The sequence below is a fragment of the Sorex araneus genome, chromosome 3 (genome assembly GCF_027595985.1).
Source record: "Sorex araneus isolate mSorAra2 chromosome 3, mSorAra2.pri, whole genome shotgun sequence".
NCBI classification, from domain to species: domain Eukaryota; kingdom Metazoa; phylum Chordata; class Mammalia; order Eulipotyphla; family Soricidae; genus Sorex; species Sorex araneus.
In genome coordinates, this window is record NC_073304.1 from 174,018,574 (window position 1) to 174,039,648 (window position 21,075).

Here is a 21,075-nt window from a genome sequence, read left to right on the forward strand (position 1 = left end):
AGGACCATAAAATCCTGCCCCGGAGTTTAGGCTCACAGGGAGCCCACAGTGCCCGGGACAAATGGCTAGACAGACAAACCAGTAACTTCCTTACATCCTCCGTCTCAGTCATCAATGGCTAAGAAATTGATCAGAGAACCTTTTTACAAAGGCTCCTACAAAACCTCCTTACTTTTAACTCAGTCCTAGACTAAGTTCCTCCCCTTGGGAGCTCCTTTGCTTTACTCTTCTATTTTCCATTAAACTTTTCTACTTTTCAACTCTGAGTCTGAGCATCTTTATTTTATACCCCCGAGCATCTATCTTCCTGAAAATATTGAAGAACCTGGGAATCGTGAATGAACCCAGAGACCCACCGCCGCCGCTTCTGCCTCAGCTGCATGACAAGGACGCGGGGCAAACGCTCTAAGCCTCAGCCACATCTTGGCTCTTGATATTACCTTATTTTCACTGGACAATGCAAACTGTTCTCTTTATGAGAAAGTCCCTTTCGGTTGGGTTTGGTGCCCACTAGTACCGGGGTCCACCAGGGTACAGTGAAGTACCCAAAAAGCCAAAGAGTGCCAGGGACCGACCCAGGACCAGCATAGGGCAGGCATCCTCTGCAGTCTCCGCGCTATCTCTGGCCTATGAAGAGATCTTGAGAATATTCTTGCTCTGAGGGTCTAGCTTTACACATAGGATGGGGGTAGAGGATGGGGGGGTGTTACAGCCAGTAATGCTCTGGGGTCACTCCTGGCTCGGTACTCATGAATTAATTCCTGATTGTGCTTGGGGACCTGATCAAACCCGGGATGGCCTTCCCTACCCTTTTTTTCCCTACCGAATGTCCTGCCCGCTGTACTGAAGCTCTCTCTCTCTCTTTCCCTCTTTAAGAAAAATGAGACATAACCATCAAGATAATATCTTCACATCTTTACACTTTGTATTTGCAACTTTCTGTTCAATACTAAAAGGAATGTCCAGCTGTCTTTTTATGATCATAGTTTTAGGCTTTACTAGCTTGCTTTTTCAAGTCTGTTCTTTCTTGAACACATCTCTCTCTCTTTGCCTCCTCATGACTTTCTAAATTTCTTTCAATAGAAACGATTTTGTTTCACCAGAAGTAACATCAGTGTTAGGGATTCAGATGTAACCTAGTTGGTAGGGCACTTGCCTTACGTATGTGAGGCCTGGGATTCAATTCTCAGGCTCTCCATACAGAAAGAAGAAAAAAGTAAAAATGATAGCTTTCATAAATATATATATGGGCTGGAGCGATAGCACAGCAGGTAGGGCATTTGCCTTGCACACGGCCGACCCAGGTTCGATTCCTCTGCCCGTCTCGGAGAGCCTGGCAAGCTACTAAGAGTATCCTGCCCACTCAGCAGAGCCTGGCAAGTTACCCTTGGCATATTTGATATGCCAAAAACCGTAACAACAAGTCTCACAATGGAGATGTTACTGGTGCCTGCTCGAGCAAATTGATGAACAACAACAGGATGACAGTGATACAGTGATATATAAAGGACTTTTCATAGAGCCCATCCCAGCAGAAATCAGGGCCCTTGTGTTGCCCCAGCGATGCTGACCCAGCGGTAATGGTCTGAGATTTGGATGATGAGGCTGGTGGTTCTCAGGGTCCCTTGCTGTGCCAGGGACCAGACCTTATACCTCAGATATGCCGGGAACGCGCTCTGCCAGGGAAGCTCTCTCCCCAGCTCCAAATCTCTCTCTCTCTCTCTCTCTCTCTCTCTCTCTCTCTCTCTCTCTCTCTTAAAAAAACTCATTAGAAGAGAGGTTTATAAAATAGTCCTTCTTACAATTGTGACTCACCTGCTTCCTCCCGCTATAAAAAGCTGTCTCTGCCAGGGCTCCTTCGAGGACAAGGTCAAAGCAGGTTGTTCCCTGTCCCCAGGGCCCTTCCAGGCACAGTCTACACGCACCCCCAACACCAGGGAACTGGGGCTGGAGATTCTGGCCAGCTCCATGCAACACAGCAGGGAGTGGCAGGTTGTGGTCAGCTGAGCCAGAGGAGAAATCTTTAGATTTGACTGGACATCTGGCACCTGTCCAGAAGGACTCGTCCTTATGGAGCCGTCCTCCAACCGAGATGAGTTCATTCCAGACAGTCTTGAAGCCCATTGGAACTGAAGAGACACCAAGAGGCTTGCCCTCTTTGGGAAAATTCAAATTAACGGTGATGGGAAGGTGTAAGGGTGGTGGGAATAGTGTCGAAATATTGAATATAATCCGTTATTGTGAACAACTTTATGAAAGTAAATTTTTTTCTTCTTTTTTGCTTTTTGGGTCACACCCAGCGATGCACAGGGGTTACTCCTGTCTCTGCACTCAGGAATCACCCCCGGTGATGCTCAGGGGACCATGTGTGATGCTGAGAATCGAACCCAGATCAGCCGGGTGCAGGGCAAATGCCCTACCTGCTGTGCTATTGCTCCAGCCCCGAAAATAATTTTTTTTAATGTAAAAAAAATAAAAAGAAAAACAAGAGTTTTTTTTTTTTCTTTGCCACCTGCTGAGAAATGCTCTGTCCCTTAGGCTGCTGGGCCAGGCCAGTTCCCAGGGTTTTGTTCCCAGAGAGGGGGTCCTTTGCTCTGTGAAATCTTTGGGGTGTGCTGCCTTGGTGGGTCCCCCTGGAAGCTTGTGAGAGAGAAGGGACTGAATTTGGGGCTCTCCATGTGTGTGGGAGCTTCCGCAGCTTCAGGGAGCATACCCGAGGTTCTCTGGGGTTTGACAGACGCTCCCCTGGGCTCCCTTCCCTGCTATCCCTCAGCCCCCTGCTCACGCCTGCAGGACTGTCTGGTCTCTCTGCCTCTCTCACTCCAGGGGGCACGTCTTTGGACAGGCCACTGCCTTCCGCAGGGCGCCCTTCACCTTCTTGTTCCTGATGGTGTTGATGAAGGGGTTCAGCAGGGTTGTGATGATGGTGTTCAGCACCGACACCACCTTACTCATCTGGAAGGAGGAGTGTGTCATGGACCACAGGTACATGAACAGCACGGCCCCGTAGAACAGGGACACCATGGTCAGGTGCGAGGTGCAGGTGGAGAAGGCTTTGTGGCAGCCGCTGGCCGATGGGATTCGTAGGATGGTGGACAGGATGGAGAGGTAAGAAACCACCGTGAAGAGGAGGGAGCCTGGGATCACCAGTACGGCCACCAAGAGACCCAGCAGCTCCAGAGGCCAGTGTCCATGCAGGCTGCGCTCAGGATGGGACCCATGTCACAGTAGAAGTGATTGATAACATTGTCGCTGCAGAAGGTCAAGCACATGAGCAGCAGTATCTGGCAGAAAATGATGGCGAAGCCCATGCCCCAGGAGCTGAGGGCCAGTGTCAGGCAGAGGCAGCTGGTCATGATGGTGGGGTACCGGAGGGGCTTGCAGATGGCCAGGTAACAGTCGAAAGACATGGCCGTGAGGATGAAGAACTCAGTGGTACCCAGGAAGAAATGGAAGAAGGCCTGCAGCAGGCAGTAGCGGATGCAGATGACGGCTCTGGGCACCACAAATGTTTCTAGAAGTTCCGGGAGCACCGTGGTGGTGTACCGTATCTTCAGGAAGGACAAGTTGCACAGGAAGAAGTACATCGGGTCTGGAGCCGGGGCTCAGCCCAGACTATGGCCACGGTGAGCCCATTGCCCACCACGGTTAAGATGTAGACGAGAAATATCCCGATGAAGAGGGGGGCTTGTAGCCCTTGCACTCCAGGGAAGCCCAGGAGGATGAACTCGGTGATGATGGTGCCATTCCTCATGGCAATGGCACTGGGGGAACAGGCAGAGATGAGCTGCTCAGACTCACACTTTTTTTGTTTGTTTGTTTCTTTTTGGGTCACACTCAGCAATGTGCAGGGGTTTCTCCTGGCTCTGCACTCAGGAATTACTCCTGGCAGTGCTCAGGGGACCAGATGGGATGCTGGGGATTGAACCCGGTTTGGCACTGTGCAAGGCAAATGCCTTACCTGCTGTACTATTGCTCCAACCCTACACATATTTATTTATTTATTTTACTTATTTTTGTTTCACCTGTATCACTTGTTATCCCATTGTTCGTTGATATGTTCAAGTGGGCAGCAGTAACATCTCCATTTATCCCTGTCACGTGTTAGTGTAGCCCAATGGCATCTGCTCACTCCAGGAACATGAAGAGCCTCAAACTGTTCATTCAGGGTCTTGACGAAGAAGTCTGACCATCTTGTAGGTGGGCGGCCATGCTGTCTTTTGATGTCCTGTGGAATCGAGTCAGTAACAGCTCTAGTCCAGTGGTCATCTCTAAATCACATTATGTGTCTGGCCCATCTGATTTTTTAAAATTTTATTTTTATTTTATTATTTTTAAAAATTTTTATTAGTGAATCACTGTGAGGTACAGTTACAAACTTATGAACTTTCATGTTTGCATTTCAGTCATACAGTGATCAGTGATCGTTTACATCCCTCCACCAGTGCCCATTCTCCTCCACTGATGTTCCCAGTATCCCTCCCACAACCCCCACCCCGAACCCCACCACCCCACCATATCTCTATGGCAGGGCATTCCCTTTTGTTCTCTTTCCTGTTGGATGTTGTAGTTTGCAATAGAGGCATTGAGTGGCCATCATGTTTGGTCTATAGTCTACTTTTGGCATGCAGCTTTCAACCCTAATGGGTCCTCCCAACATTCTCTACTAGGTGTTCCCTTCTCTATCTCAGCTGCCTTTTCCTCCAGCAAGTGAGGCCAGTTCCCAAGCTGTGGGGCAGACCTCCTGGTTCTTATCTCTACTACTCTTGCGTGTTAGTCTCCCATTCTGCTACTAAAATTGGCCCATCTGTCCGGCCGGCCGGGTTTTCGGCCCGGGTGCCCATGTCTCTGCAGAGCCGGTGGGTGTGGAACGAGCGGGAACCAGAGACAGCTTTAGGAATTGGGGTTCCAGCAAATGCTTGCACCCGTGTATGGAGACTGTGAACTAAGCTTTTGCCCCACGCCGGCCAATGGAGGAAATAACCTTCCTTCTTGGTCTCTCTCCCCTCTGGGAGACGGTGTGGTGTCCGACATTTTGTGGGTCCGTTGAGAAGGTATGAACTTTTGGCGCGAGGAAAAAAAAAAATGTGTGCTTTGAACTTGAAACAGCTGCGGGATACAGGGCCAGCCCCCGCCAGGGCCGGGGCTCTGCTCCGGCCGGCCGGGTTTTCGGCCCGGGTGCCCATGTCTCTGCAGAGCCGGTGGATGTGGAACGAGCGGGAACCAGAGATAGCTTTAGGAATTGGGGTTCCAGCATCTGGCAGAATTTTCCCTGGACTTTATACAGAAATCCAAAACTAACATTTATAATTGTCAACAATGTGAAATGGTTCCTTTTGAACAGGTCTGACTTGGGGGGAAACTCCAAATAATAACAGTAAGTTTTTGTTGAAATATTGAAGGTTTTTAATGTAGCAGCCAGCTCTCTGGACTGTGAACTAAGCAAAAGCCTCATGCTGGCCGACGCGGCGTGGCGTACACCATACTATGAGGCGCTGGAAGGAGGATGAGGGGGAAAAAGGAAAAAAAAAAAAGGGGAAAGGAAAAAGGGGAAAAAAAAGAGAGAGAGAGAGAGAGAGAGAGCGAGAGTTATGTACTTGTAGCAGTGGGGCTACATATCTCTTCATTTCCAGCAATGAAAAACTAATTATCAAATGTAGTAGGTCTGTCTCTCTTGCTTGGAAACTCTAACAACTATAGTGAGTTTTGTGTTGAATTATGGAATGTAATCAAGGTAAAGAAAAAATGAAGTGAAATTCATTAGTTATACAGTAGGGGGTAGGGGGTGGGGGTGGGGGTATACTGGGGTTTCTGGTGGTGGAATATGGGCACTGGTGAAGGGATGGGTGTTTGAATATTGTATAATTGACATATAAACCTGCGAACTTTGTAACTTTCCACATGGTGATTTAATAAAAAGTTTAAAAAAAAATAAAATTGGCCCATCTGATTTTTGACGCCTTGGCAAATGAGACAGCGTCCCTGATTCTTGATCGTCGATGGAGGTCAGAACTTGGGATTCCTGAAATGTGATACTCCAAGCATAGTTCTTTAAATTCCTCTTTGGGATACCAGAATAGTGTTCTCATCCTGTTGTCATAGGGCCCAGGTCTCTGAGGCATATGTTAGTGCAGAAAGAATGGTGGAGTCAAAAAGATGTGCCCAGAGCCAGAGGTTTTTCATCCTCTTAGCCACTTCTTCGACGCTCTTGAAGGCGTTCCATGCTGCTCTCTTCCTCTTGTGCAGCTCAAGTGCCAGGTCATTTGTCATGTTGAGTTCTCGACCTGGGCCCTCATAATTGCTGCATTCAGAGATGTTCGTTTTGTTGAGGGTAAATGGAACATCAGGAATTAGTCTGTTTCTCATGAACATTGTCTTTGTGAGATTCAGCTGCAGTCTGACCTTTCCACACTCACAGTCGAAATTGGCCAGCATTCGTGCCGATTGGCTGATATTTGGTGTTATGAGAGCTATGTCATCTGTAAAGCGGAGGTGGTGTAGTTGCTGACCATCTATCTTCACTCTCATTCCTTCCCATTTCAGTCATCGCATGATGTTCTTGAGGGTGGCACTGAAGAGTTTCGGTGAAATGGTGTTGCCCTGCCGAACCTCTTTCTACGTCGATGATCACTTCTTTGTAGAATGGTGAGATCCTGGTGGTGAATCTGTAATACAGCTCACGGAGGATCCTAATGTATTGAGTTTGAACACCCTGTTTGGCTAGAGTTTGATGACACTTTGATGGCACTTCAGTCTCAACAGAATCAAAGGCCTTCTTTAAATCAATGAATGTTAGACAGAGTGGCATCTTAAACTCTTGTGAAACCTCAATGAGCTTGGTCACCGTGTGGATATGGTTGATCATGCTGAATCTTTTTTGGAACCCAGCTTACTCGCATGGTTGCCCTTCATCTAGTGTTCTGCCAATCCTATTCAGGATGACTCGAATGAATAACTTGTAGACGATGGACAACAGACAGATCGGGTGATAGTTGCTAATGTCGTGAATGTCTTTCTTCCTGTATGACAGGACGGTCCTGCTGGTTTATTTATGGTTTATTTTGGGTCACACCTAGGATGCTCAGGGGTTACTCCTGGCTCTGCATTCAGGAATTACTCCTGGCAGTGCTCGGGGAACCATTTGGGATGCCGAGGATTGAACCCATGTTGACCGCGTGCAAATGCCCTCCCCACTGTACTATCACTCTGGTCCCCATACTCACACTTAGGCACAGGAACCGGGGCTGGCTCCATCTCAGTGTCTGCCAGACCTTCGGTCCCTTCCTGTCGTCCCTTTCTCCTCCTCCCCCCACATCAAACATCCTTCCTTGAGCCCTGAAAGCAGCTGTTAATGGATTTTGAAAGCATTAAATGTACTTGAGGAATGGACCAGTGATTTCCCCCCCACCACCACCACATACACACTCATATAAGGTTTGGAGACTACTCAGTTTAAATGTGGATTATTGGTTGATAATCCATATGTTTTTAAACAATGGATAGTGCTTATAGTGGTATGTTTCTGTAAGAGTAGTTGTGCTCATGAGAGTTATTTTATGTTCTCCTACAGGGAAGAAAAAAATTGGGGTGTTTTTGGGCCAACCTCATATGCTCAGGACTCACTTCTGGCAGGGCTCTGAGGACCACATAAGATGCTGGGCATTGAGCCGGCGATACAAGGCAAAAGCACTTCTGTATAATCTCTCCAGCCGCCCCAAAAAATTCTTTCATATAACAGATAGGCTTAAGAAATCTGTATTGTATAGAAATGCATATATACACATATACACACTGATTGTATACCTAAAAACCATTGCTAATTTACATTAGTGGTGAAATACAACTTAGAAAATAGAACAGATGTTTTTCTAAAAGACTCCATTTCTGAATTCCAAATTAGACTCATTTTTAAGAAGCAGACTTAAAAAAAAAATCATTCCAATTGTAATGGATAAGATTGCTTAGGGAGCTGAATAGGGAAATAAACTAAGTCTTAATGAAAACTTCCCCACTCCGCTAAATCAGGGGCGAACAAAAAGAATTTCCTAATGTATGTAATAGAGATCTGGAGACACTAATCTAAAGAAGTGAAAAGTAGTAAATGTTAAAGGTCAGCAATTGGATATCCAGGAACATGCAATCCTAGGAAAACATTCCTTCCTGATGAACCCTTTTTTGCCAGGGGAGTAGCAGAGATGGTACCCCCTAAGCAGTGCCACCCTGGTGGTACTTAGGGACCTTCAGAGCTAAAGTCACTGAAGCTTGGGGGCCATGCAGAGTCAAGGATCAGACTTAGGTACCCCAGCATTCAAGGCCTGGTCCCCTGACCTCTGAGCTCTGTCCTGACACCCTCAGAATCTTTCTCCGTGAGCACACATTTCCTGTTTGAAGCACAACCTAAGGACTTGCTTTGTTATGCTAAAACTTGCTAGGAAATAGGAAAATGATTGCCTTTATGTTGAGGATACTCTTCCCTGGATTCTGTCTCAGTCTTGGTGAGAGGAAGTACACAATTTTCGATGGGACACAATAGCGCAAGGGAGGCAGAGGGCCGGCATGTTCCTGGTCCTGTTGGTTGATGCTTTGTGTTTCTCATTGTGTGGGGCTCTAGCAGGGCTGTGCCTGGTCATGAGCTGGGGGCCCCTGCTGTGCTGGGGATCTACCGGCGGCTCCTGCAAACAGAGCCCGTGCTCCTGTCCACTGGGCGAGTATAGGATTCGGAGTCCCTCTTCTCTGGAAGAAACTCACTCTGCATTGGCACCCACCCCACCCAGGATTGCGATATGCGACAGAGACAGCTGGAGGGCTCTGGGGGGGAAAGAAAGGGCAGTGGCGGGAATCAGGTAGCAGAGTACTGTTTGTTGTGAGCACCTAAAAAACCTTGTGAACTTTCTTTTTCTTTTTCTCTCTCCTTTTTTTGTTTTTATTTTTGAGTCACACCCAGAGAAACTCAGGGGTTACTTAAGACTTTGCACTTAGGAACTACTTCTGGCGGTGCTCAGGGGACCATATAGGATGCCAACGATTGAACCCAGGTCAGTCGGGTGCAAGGCAGACACTCTACCCGATGTATTATCACTTTGGCCCCCTTTGTTTGTTTGTTTGTTTGTTTGTTTTTGGGGTCACACCCAGAGCAATGCTAGGGATTACAGGATGTTTAGGATCACACCCATTAGAAACAGTCTCCTGACCCAGAGGAATGCCAAACAGTGTGAAAGAAGGATGTAGCTCATGCGGATAACATGCATGGCTGGTTTCAAGAGAGGACGGGGGTGTTTGCTAACCCATTCCAGTTCTCTGTAGATGCCATATTCTTGTCTTCAGGGTTTTGTTTGCTTGTCTTCAAGCCACACCTGGTGATGCTCAGGGCTCACTCCTGGTACAGTGTTCAGGGGACCCTATGGGATGCCAAGGATCGAACCCAGGTCGGCTGCTTTACCTAAAATAGAACTCTTTCTTTCCCAGCACTAAACAATGCTTACAGCTAATGATGCCCAGGGCGGTACTTCTCCTCCTGAGGTGTGTCCTGGCCCAGGAGTAGACTGAAAGCAGACCTCAAGATAAGGGCCGTTTATTTAAAATAGAACAGCCTCCTGGTCCTTTGTGCATTGGGAAAATGAATCAATCTCTCTAGAATTTAAGGCAAGTGCCATTTATGCATCTCTGAATTTCTCTTCATAAAACTTTCAAGAAATGTCAAGGTTTCTTCGGCCTTTAGGATTAAAAGGGACTAAGATCAGTTCACAGTAGTCCAAGATTTCTTCTCTCCAAATAAGATTAGTTAGCCAGGCCCTTTTCTGCTTCCTCTGGGACATTGGTCTCTCTGGAGGTGCTTCAGAGAGTCCCAGGAGGTCATAAAGTTCTCTCTCAAAGTTCACTGCTAACTCCAGCTCAGGAATGTACAGTTTTCTAAGTTCTAATTGGTACTGAGCATCCCTGTATCTAATCTAATTAATCACTGTGCGAGAAGCCAGGATGTTAAGTGTTTCAGACTAAGAATTTCTTGTTTCCTCCCAAAGATGGAAATCTGTATGTTCTTAATAATTAGATAGCAGCTTCTGATGAATGGAATTGAATCAAAGTAGAAAGCTTGTTTAATAATATGAAAAAGGGCCAGGTATGGAGGGAGTGAACAGAATAGGACTGCATTTGATTTTCTTGAGAATTATCTGTGTTGATAAACTCAAGGGGCCTTTCACAGGGTCTCCAACAGAGTTGATGGAGAGAGGATGTGTGATTAGTTGTCGGCGGAGACTGTAACACAGAAGTATAACTTTAAAATAAGCTTTGAGGGGCTGGAGCCATAGTACAGTGGGTTGGGCATTACCTTGCATATGGCCGACCTGGGTTTGATCCCTGGCACCCCATATAATCACCCGAGCCCTGCCAAGAGTGGTTCCTGAGTGCAGAGCCAGGAGTAACCCTTGAGCATCCTAGGGTGTGCCCCCCACCAAAAAAAAAACCCCAAACAAAAAAAACTGAGTACCTTAATATACAACAGTATTAGTACTACTGTCTTAGGCTTGCAGTGTTACTGTATCCCACTCTCCAGAGTGTCCATGTCCCTTCCTCGCTGACCCTATGGCCCAGTTCAGTCTCTTTCCTTCCCTCCATGCTCCATTCTGTTGGCAGAATCTTGGGCTCTCTCTGCTGGCCACTGTTCCCCTGCATCATTGCTTCACTCTCCACAGAGGGGTGAGAACACCCAGTGCTTGCCCTTCTCTCTATGACTCACTTTCTTTAACCTGGCCCTCTCCAGTTCCATTCAGGTTGTAGGAAGCGTTGACTATTTTTTCTTTTTCACATCCAGTGATGCACGGGGTTACTCCTGGCTTTGCACTCAGGAATTACTCGTGGCGGTGCTTGGGGGAACATATGGGATGCTGAGAATCGAACCCATGTTGGCCGTGTGCAAGGCAAAGGCCATACTTGTGAGACAATCGCTCCAGCCCCAGGAAGCATTAGCTTTAAAATGTACTTTGCCAACAGTGTGTGTGTGGGGGATAAGATATAAATTGTTCAGAGCCAGAAATATGTTGTAAAAAATATCTGCCAGGGGGCACGGCCAGGGAGAGCCCCAGCGGCTCTCCCCGTCGGCTGCCCCTGGGTTTCGGGGCAGTGGTCCCGGGCTGCTCCAGCTGGGCTAGATGGGGCAGATGGAGGAGGAAGCAAGGGCCAAACCGGTTGATTGATCAGTTGCCATTTATTCCATTCTCTCCTGTCTCTCTGCTTCTCTTCTCTCCTGGCTCTGGATCTCGCCCCCCACCCCCAATGTGTTGGGGCTTACACATTGGTGTGGTCACAATCAATAGGGGTAAAGTTCTTTCCCTCAGGCGATGCTGCTTCTAAGAGAGATTCTCTTTCAGCAGGACCACCCACCCAAGGTGTGTTTCTCTTCTTGTCCAGCAAACATATAAGCATTCATAATATTAATCATTTTGTATGGACATAGTAAGAAATGCATTAAGCTTATAGAATTGCTCTTCTGGGGCCATCTTGATCTCAGACTACAGTTCTCAGGCCAGATTTGTCTTTCCTGTCCCTAGCAGGGTCCTAGTCTTGTTGTTACTTTTAGATCATGACAGCATTTGTCCATGATCAAGCTCTTAACTTATAGTTAAGAATTAGGCACTTTGGTAGACTAGAGACTGAACATGATGGCCACTCAATACCCCTACTGCAAACCACAACACCCAAAAGGAGAGAGAACAAATTGGAAGATCCTGCCACAGAGGTGGGGTGGGGTGGGCGGGATGGGACTGGGGGGTGAGAGGGATACTGGGTTCATTGGTGGTGGAGAATGGACAATGGTGGAGGGATGGACTCTCGAACATTGCATGAGGGAAAAACAAGCACGAAAATGTGTGAATCTGTAACTGTACCCTCACTGTGACTCACTAATTAAAAATAATAATAATAATAAAAAAAAGAATTAGGCACTTTGTCCAGGCCCATCTCGATGCCAGGGTAGCACATAACTCACCTCTTGCCCTTGGTCCATCCGGTCCCTCGTCGGGACCCTGCTTTTGGGGTGCTAGGAACTGAGGGCAACTGAGGCTTAAGTGGAGAAAGCAGATGCCCGGGAATGAATAGTATTCGAAGCCAATTAAATCTCAAGTTACAAAAGCATAATATTTATCTTCTTGTGTCTATACAAAAGGGACATTGCTTTAAAGTAAACTATTTAAAAGACACAAGGAGAGGAGAAAGGCAATATTAACTTACAATATAAGTTCTGGTGTCCTAGAAAGATCTGACCTTACAAATTAACAGTTTCATTAGGGGGAAAAGCTGATTAACTGTTTGGGGAAGAGAACATAGAGAAGTGGTTACAGATAAACAAAGAAATGGGAGTGACTCGGGAGCACCTTGATGGGTATGACCGGGAAAAACCTAAGCTCCTTGTGGCAAGGGGGGAAAGGACAAAGCAATGTCATCCTACAATATGTGGTGGTAGAAGCAGAACTAAGAAATAAATTAGTTTTTTTGTTGTTGCTTTTCAAGATGACAACTGGTGACTATTTTCTCTTCATTTAAGTTGAATTTTTACCTCGTCTGTATTTGTAATTCAGGCTTTTGGGGGCAGGGATTGGAGCCATAGCCACAGTGCTTGGGGGCTACACTTAGCACAGGATTTGGGGAAAGCTTTCTGCAGTGCTCAGAGGACCATATGCTGAGCTAGGGGTCAAATTGGGCCTCTGGCATGCATAACCAGTCCTTTGAGCTATCTCCCCAGCACCCTTTATTTATTTATTTATTTATTATTTATTTTTTATTTTTGGGTCACAACCCGTGAGGCACAGGAACTACTCCTGGTGGTGCTCGTGGGACCATATGGAATGCTGGGAATTGAACCCAGGTCGGCTGTGTACAAGGCAAACACCCTCCCCACTGTGCTATTGCTCCAGCACCCCCTCTTTTTTTTTGCTTTTTTGGTCACACCCAGCGATGCACAGGGGTTACTCCTGGTTCTACACTCAGGAATTACTCCTGGCAGTGCTCAGGGGACCATATGGGATGCTGGGATTCGAACCCGGGCCCTCTTTTTTTTTTTTAAAGATGTCTTTCCCAGTGTACAGACTGCCCACGGCAAGTCTGAATCCATCCTTCAAACAAAGAAAAGATGAAACTATTGGCTACCAGCTGACTCATTTCAAGCTTTTTCTGAGTGAGGAGCCGTGTCGTGGGGAAAAGAAATCATGGTGCTTCTCAGAACCCTGAGGACCAGCTTAGTTTCGGGGCTCAGGGTTGGCTCTGTGCTCCCTCTCTGGAGCCAGATGACTACTGCCCTTGCTCCTGCACTCTGGGAAGGAGAGGACGGACTTGAGGGAAGGACCTGGTGGCTGGTGATATGTTTGGATCTGGGGGAAAAGAGAAATGGTGTGTGGATGCAAAGGGAGCCTGGAAAGTTCTCCATGTCGCATTGCATCAGTTCGATCAGGTTCTTGCCCCATCACAGGGTCAGACCATCATGCTGACTAAGCAGTTTCTCTCTCTCCCTCTCTCTCTCTCTCTCTCTCTCTCTCTCTCTTTGCCCGCCCCCCTTGTTGCTTCTGCTGAGACTGCAAACTCAGGTGCCATCTTTGCATCAGAAGGAAGGAAGGAAGGAAGGAAGGAAGGAAGGAAGGAAGGAAGGAAGGAAGGAAGGAGAAACTCTTCCAAGCAAAAAAATAAAGACTATTGCATGACATTCTCAATACATGAAAGGACGAGGACAGATTTAAAAATTAACTACACAGATGGTCACATTTGCAAAGTGATGCCCACCCACCAGACACTTGCTTATCAATGTCATCTTCACGACACCCCTCTGCGGTCACCAGGACACCCTGACTTCTGTTTTTTTTTTTTTTTGGTTTTTGGGTCACACCTGGCGATGCACAGGGGTTACTCCTGGCTCTGCACTCAGGAATTACTCCTGGCGGTGCTCAGGGGACCATATGGGATGCTGGGATTTGAACCCGGGTCGGCCGCGTGCAAGGCAAACGCCCTACCCGCTATGCTATCACTCCAGCCCCCTGACTTCTGTTTTGTGGCTGAGGAAACTAAGACACAGAATGGGTCACCTGGGCAACACGAGTCAGTTAGTTTCTTGAAACGAGAGGTCTCAACCCAGAAAACATAGTCTTGGAGTTGGCGTTTGGGGACCCCGCAAGCCTGGAGGAGAAGGAAACAACTCGAATGCAGAAGTCCAGAGCGGTCAGAGCGGAAGGGACAGTCATCAGACACCCATCTGAGAGCTGGGTATTGGCACAGGGGTCACCTTCCTGGAACCCCAGACCTGCCAGGGCAGAGGCCCATGCCCCACATCACGAGCTGACCTTGTGAGTTTGGGAGACGGAGCTTTTGCCTGCAGTCTGAGCCCTGGATTTTCCCCCTCCTGCCTCAACTTCCTTTATCTTTCATAACGAGAGATTTGCTGGATCATGTATGAACTTGATAAATAAGAAAGAAAATAAGAGTTGGATGCCAAATCTCCCAAAGGTGAGTGCAGAGAAAAGCCTTTTCTGGGCTTGAGGACACAGTGACCTTTTCTCAGAGGGCACAGTGACCTCTGCCCCTGTGTGGCTTATTGTCAATCCCCCCTCTTCCCCCTGCCAGTGCCGGAGTCTAGCTCCCACACCACCCTGAGCTGCACATTTGACTTCTAGTGGCCTCTGGTGGGGAGGTCGTGGCTGTTAGGCAGCTCTGGGGTGTGAGAATTCTTGTTAGGCTGACCATAAATTTTTTTTCAGTTTTATTATTTTGCAAATTGGCAGACACATGAAAAAAAAAGAATCGTGAGATTGCAGGGAGGGGGACAATGACTGATGTAGGGAGTGGAGAAGGAGAGTGAAATTAGCCAGAGAGGATGTTTTTGGAGGATGTGTTTGGGCAGGAGACGACCACATCCCAAGGACTTGGCAGGAAGAAGCTTCAGGCCCAGAAGCTCCTGGGAATGGCCCTTGGCCAGACAACCTTTGCTGAGCATGACTCGGCTTCCCCGGCAGCAGCAGCCCTCGTGGGCCATGGGGCTCCTCGGGCCCATGTTTGGCCCCTCCAAACTTAGAAATTCAGGACTGCTTTCTTTAAGAGATCATTGAACATGAAACTGGGTTGAATTTCCTCAGAAACAAAGGCACACAAGCACTCAGCTTAGGAAGAACGTTTTATAATTTCCAGACTGGAAGAATTTCCTTCTTCAAAGGCCATGCTGGGAACTTTTGGCAGGATGCCCCAAGGGATGGTAAATGTTGGTACCTATGCCCCGTTGTGGGGGGCTCCGGCTGGATGGAAGCGCCAGACCTCTGATCACACAGACCCCTGAGAAGCAACTCTGTGTGTCCCCAAGTCACCCTGGCTTTTTTCTGGACAGCTGTGTCTGGAATGGTCTGCCTACAAATTTTTAATTGGAATTGTGCAAGTTCTTTATCTTTGCAGCTGCATTAAAGGTATTTGACTTTTTTGCACCTCTTTTGGTTGAGATGCATCATGATCCCTACGTAGAATTGTCGTGCTTTTATGAGGTATGTGGGCTGGAGCCGGTAGGGCATTTGCCTTGCATGCAGCCTAAGTTCGATTCCTCCACCCCTCTTGGAGAGCCCAGCAAGCTACCGAGAGTATCTCACCTACACACCAGAGCCTGGCAAGCTACTTGTGGTGTATTCGATATGCCAAAAACAGTAACAACAAGTCTCACAATGGAGATGTTACTGGCGCCCGCTCGAGCAAATCGCTGAGCAACAGGATGACAGTGACAGTGACAGTAACAGTATGAGGTATGCAAATGGAATGATGGATACAGTGAATGGATCAAACACTTTTGAAGGACTTAGTGACTTACGACCTGGACAATATTCTGGTTATGTTGTAATATTTTAGAAGGAGTTTTTTTACTTTATTTTTTTAATTTTTATTTTTTGGCTCTTTCTTGAGTTTTAGGCGAAAACAGAGGTTTTTGTTTAGAATATCCCTTACCCTTGGCCAGACAGGCAGTATCTGAAACAATAATGGCTCTTTTGAAAACTTGAAACACTTTTTCCGTAAGATATGAAGACTTGATCTGAAACTACAAAGGGAAAAATACATTCAGAAAACCATAATCAGTAACCAGCCTTTTGCCAGGATAATCAAGGGAGCGTGTCGGTGCGAAGGCTTTTCTCTGCATTCACCTTTGGGAGATTTGGCATCCAACTCTTATTTTCTTTCTTATTTATCAAGTTCATACATGAGCTAGTAAATCCCTCATATGAAAGATAAGCTTTAAGCTGCTTGCTCAGTTTCTTCCTCCTATCCCTGCTGCACAGAAATATACCTTTTTCTTAAATGAATTGTGACATTTATAATATCATGTCGTTAATATTGATCAGTGTTGACCTAGAAGGTCATCCCAATTATGTTTTGAAAAATACTTTTCTTAACATGAATCCCAGGATATTTTTATTTGGGGGGCAGTTCAGGATCACAGTGGAATTGAGAAGAAGGCACAGATTTCCCAGGATCCCACACGCACAGTCTCCCCGTTTTCAATGTTTCTGGTCAGATACTTGCTACGAGAACAGCCCTAAGTCGAGGCATCTTTAGCACACACAGCCCAGGGACTCTTCCAAATGCAGAAATTTGATTTTAGAATTTAAAATGTATATCCACACAAATTCCATATGTACTGGGAGAGAGAGCAAGAGCAAGAGAGAGAGAGAGACAGAGAGAGAGAGAGACAGAGAGAGAGAGACAGAGAGACAGAGAGAGACAGAGAGAGATACAGGGGTAAGGAGCTTGCCTTGCACGTGCCAAATCTGGTTCCAGCCGGCACCCACAGCATCTACTCTTAAAAGCACCACCATGAGTCATCCCATGCTCACTGCTGGGTGTGACCTCAAAGCAACAACAAAAATTCCATACATACCAATGTATTCATTATTTGTGTATATAGACTGTATGTCTGTGATAGGTAAGCTTCACATCTATGATATGAACACTTTTGCAAGTGTTCCTGCAAAGCTTTCATAAACCCAAATGTACAAAAAATAAAAAACCAAGCAAATCCCAAACGAAACAACCCCCAAACCCAAACCCCAATTACCGCAGATTCCTATGGAAACAGCCTCAGGCTCTCCCAGAGCCCAGGAATGCAGGAATCTGACGCGGGCGGTGATGGGACCCCAGCCGCCCCGGCCTGGCTGCGTCGCTGCGGGAAGGACTGTAGGGGACGCCGTCGAGCAGCGCCCTGCGCGGACCCGCGGGTTGCGCTCGAAGGGGCCCAACAGGAGCTCCAGGAGGCTTATTCCAGCTCCGGGACGCGCTGCAAAGGCCCCAGGGAGGGCGGAGAGAGGCGGAACGGACGCGCCCCTGGGCTCGGGCTCGGGTAACCGGTGCCCAACTGCAGGAATAGGGCCCGGAGGGTCCTTTTCTAGCCGTTGGGGTCACACACATGCCTCTGCCCTGGCCTTTCTGCCGCCCCCGAAGCCCCTGGGAGTTTCCGGCCCTAGCCTCCACCTCTGCACCCGCGGTCCATGCTGCAGATAGCTTTGCGGGGGTGCTGGCGGGGTGAGGGGGACATGGGGACGTGGGGTTAAGAAACTTCCTCAGAGCCAGTCTGGGCGGAGCAGGGCGGGCTGACCCTAGCTCTACCTGCAGCCCCTCCTGCAAATTCCCTCTGCCTTAGCAGCCAGCGCCCCGGAGCTCAGGGGTGAGGGCTTGTAGGGACCTGGAGGGCCTCAGCCTCACATGGCACCCCAGGGAGGAAGGGCCCAGGGCTCGGGTTTGTTTTGGTTCCTGTAGGGTGGCTGGTACCTAGTTCTCAGCCCCACACAGGACTGGCTACTCTGGGGTTCCAGGAAGCGTAGTTTGTTGGAGTACGGAGACCAAGCCTAGGGCCCCACAGACAGGCCACAGGCTCTGCCCCTTGAGCCCCAGCCCTGTAGGCAGGAGTCTGGATGGAAACTCCGACCAGGCCCACCCAGGCCCAAGCTGGTACCCAAGTGCTGTTCAGGGTACAGGTTGTTTATTCTGCTTAGCTGCCAGAGACCAGCCCAGGCTGCAGTGACTTTTGCTGGGCCTTTGAACAAGGTTTTCTTTCTTTTTTCTTTTTTCTTTCTTGCTTTTTGGGTCACACTCAGCGATGCACAGGGGTTACTCTTGGCTCCACACTCAGGAATTACTCCTGGCAATGCTCAGGGGGCCATATGGGATGCTGGGAATCTAACCTGGCTCGGCTGCGTGCAAGGCAAACGCCCTCCCTGCTGTGCTATTGCTCAGGCCCCTGAAAAAGGTTTTCTTTTCTGTAAAAAAAAAAAAAAAATCCCTGGAATCAGTCGGGATGGGAGATGTGTGCCGAAAGTAGGTAATGGATCAAACATGATGACCTCCCAGTGTCTGTGTTGCAAGCCATCATGCCCAAAATTAGAGAGAGAGAGTATGGGGAATATTGTTTGCCATGGAGGCAGGGAGGGTGGGAAAGGGGGCTTATACTGGGGATATTGGTGGTGGGGAATGTGCACTGGTGGAAGGATGGGTGTTTGATCATTGTAATTGTAACCCAAACATGAAAGCTTGTAACTATCTCACGGTGATTCAATAAAATTAAAAAAAAATTCCTTCAGGGTGGGAGTAATAGTACAGCAGGTAGGGCATTTGCTTGTACGCAGCTGACCCAGATTCGACCCCCCAGTATCCTATAGGGTCCCCAGAGCACTGCCAGGAGTAATTTTGGAGCATTGCCAGGTGTGACCAAAAACATACACATATGTACACACGAACACTCCTCCCAAAATTTCCTTCATTTAAAAAAGATTCCAGCTACCACTACCACAATTTATAGGGCAGTATGCCTGATGTAATGAGAATAGAAAGAAAAAGACAAAACTACAGCAGATGAAAAACCCGAGAAATGTCCATCTACTTGACACTCCAGCACTTTCATCAATAGCTGCACTTTTGCAAACTGCAGTCAGGACAGTCCTGAACACGAGGGGCGTCCTGTTTAAGCTGCAGTAACTTTTCTGATTATGGGTCATCGATCCTTCTGTGAACAGTTTTCCTCTCACACCGTTCCCTCTTATTGCTGCTGCAATGCTGACGTGTGGTCTGTGTGTGAATTGGAACTGTCTGGTGCGGAGAAAGGACAGTGTTTTGGGGGTGACCTTCTGCGCCCCCCCGACTTTCTTCCCCTTTGCATTTCTGTGAGAAGCTGATAGCAGCTTCTCAAGGCTGTTGGAATACACTGAATCAAACAACCCTAAGATCTGTTATCCCTCTTCTTTTTTGGGGGGCTGTTACTGTTATCATGTGGACTGGATCGATAGCACAATGGTTAGGGCATTTGCCTTGCACGCGGCCGACCCGGGTTCGATTCCTCCAACCCTCTCAGAGAGCCCGGCAAGTTTCAGAGAGTATCACCTGCATGGCACAGCCTGACAAGCTACCCGTGGCATGTTTGATATGCCCAAAACAGTAACAAGTCTCACAATGGAGATGTTACTGGTGCTCACTCGAGCAAATCGATGAACAATGGGACGACAGTGCTAGGACTGTTATCATCATGATCACTATTATCGATGACAGGGCTTAAGCTTTTTTCCACTCAGGACCCCATCTTGCATGAGTTACGTGAGGCAGCAGACATGCAGGCCAGTCCTCTGGTAGAACATAAGTAACGTCTGCTCCTCATTACGAGTGGTTTCGTATCTTGGTGTCTCTGGGCCAACTTCCCCGAAGACAAAGAGAAGAACAAAAGCACAAATGACTTCCTCTACTTTCCAGATGAGAAAATTGCTCCAGTTACAAAAAAAAAAGCGAGAGAGAAGAGTTGAGGGAGAGTCAAGTCGAGGTCCAGATTTTTTTAACGAGCATTTTTTCACAGCGCTGTGATAGCCTGTGAGTGAGAGAGGCTGGTCATAGTGCCGAGAACATTGTCTCCATGGCTGAATTGCCTCCCTGACCCTTGACTATAATGTCTCTCACTGATGTGGAATGAAACATTTTCATCCAACCCACGTGTCCATGTGGATTTCAAGCCCCTGTCCCTCCAGAGTCCAGGGGTGGGAACTCACCGATCTCAATCTTGACAGTTTCCCCCGGAGCGGGCTCAGGTTCTCTTGTGAAGAAAGGTGTAGGTATAGGACGTGATGGTAAAGAACAGCGAGGTCAGGAGGACCAGGGTGGACAGGAGGAAGCTGATCATCTCGATGAGATGTGTGTTGATACAGGCCGCCTGGAGCAGGGGGGCGAGGTCACAGAAGAAGTGTCTGATTTCCTGGTAACAGAAAGGCAGCCTGGACACCATAATCGTGGGGCACAGCACGGATAGGAAAGAGCCCAGCTAGCAGCCCAGAACCAGCAGGAGACACTGCTGTTCATGATGATGGTGTAGCGCAGGGGGTTACAGATGGCCACGTAGCAGTCAAAGGACATCACAGCCAGGAGGATAAACTCCACCGTCCCCAGGAAGAAGAAGAAGTATGTCTGGGTGATGCAGCCGGCGAGCGAGATGCTTCTCCTGCCCTGTAGGAGGCAGTCCAGTATCTTGGGGGTCACGGTGGAGGTGTATAACATGTCCAAGAAGGACAGGTTGCTGAGGAAGAAATACATTGGTGTTTGCAGGCGACTGTTGGCCCATATCAGGGAGATGATGACCAAGTTCCCGGTGAGCGTGAGCAGGTAAGTCAGCAGGAGGACCATGAAGAGGGCTCTCTGCAGCTTCTGGAGGGCCGGGAAGGCTGTCAGGATAAACTCCGTGGTCTGATTCCGGGTGTCCATCGCACCCAAGGCCATGTGGGAAGCCGTGTCTGAAATGGTACAAAGGATGCCAAGCCGCGTGAACAGGCATCTAACTCTCCACCGCTGTGACAGTGATGCTTTGGAAGCTGTGTTGGAGGAGACAGAAGTGAGGTGGTTGTGATTTTGTTTGTTCCTTGCAATGCGATGTCTAAAAGCATCCTTCCCTAGCCCTTCCTGGGGAACTCTGGGTTTCTCCCATGGTTAATGTAGATTGCAGATTGGCAGATAGGGTTTGAATGGCAGTATGAGACGGTGGGTGCAGAGAGCATTTGAGACAGGAAGGGGGTGTTTGAGTTCTGCTCACTTTCCCCATCACTC

The 21,075-nt window shown here is 48.0% G+C and overlaps 2 protein-coding genes across 2 annotated transcripts; both read right to left on the reverse strand.

Moving 5' to 3' along the window:
* Positions 1 to 2,817: 2,817 nt before the first annotated feature.
* On the reverse strand, positions 2,818 to 3,754 carry LOC101553064 (olfactory receptor 6X1). Its single transcript, XM_012931863.2, is given in 3 exon segments — positions 2,818 to 3,182; positions 3,185 to 3,592; positions 3,595 to 3,754. Coding segments are annotated over 3 exon segments (933 nt in total).
* Positions 3,755 to 19,647: 15,893 nt separating this feature from the next.
* On the reverse strand, positions 19,648 to 20,736 carry LOC101553332 (olfactory receptor 6M1). Its single transcript, XM_012931864.2, is given in 3 exon segments — positions 19,648 to 19,729; positions 20,103 to 20,328; positions 20,331 to 20,736. Coding segments are annotated over 3 exon segments (714 nt in total).
* Between the last annotated feature and the right edge of the window lie 339 nt (positions 20,737 to 21,075).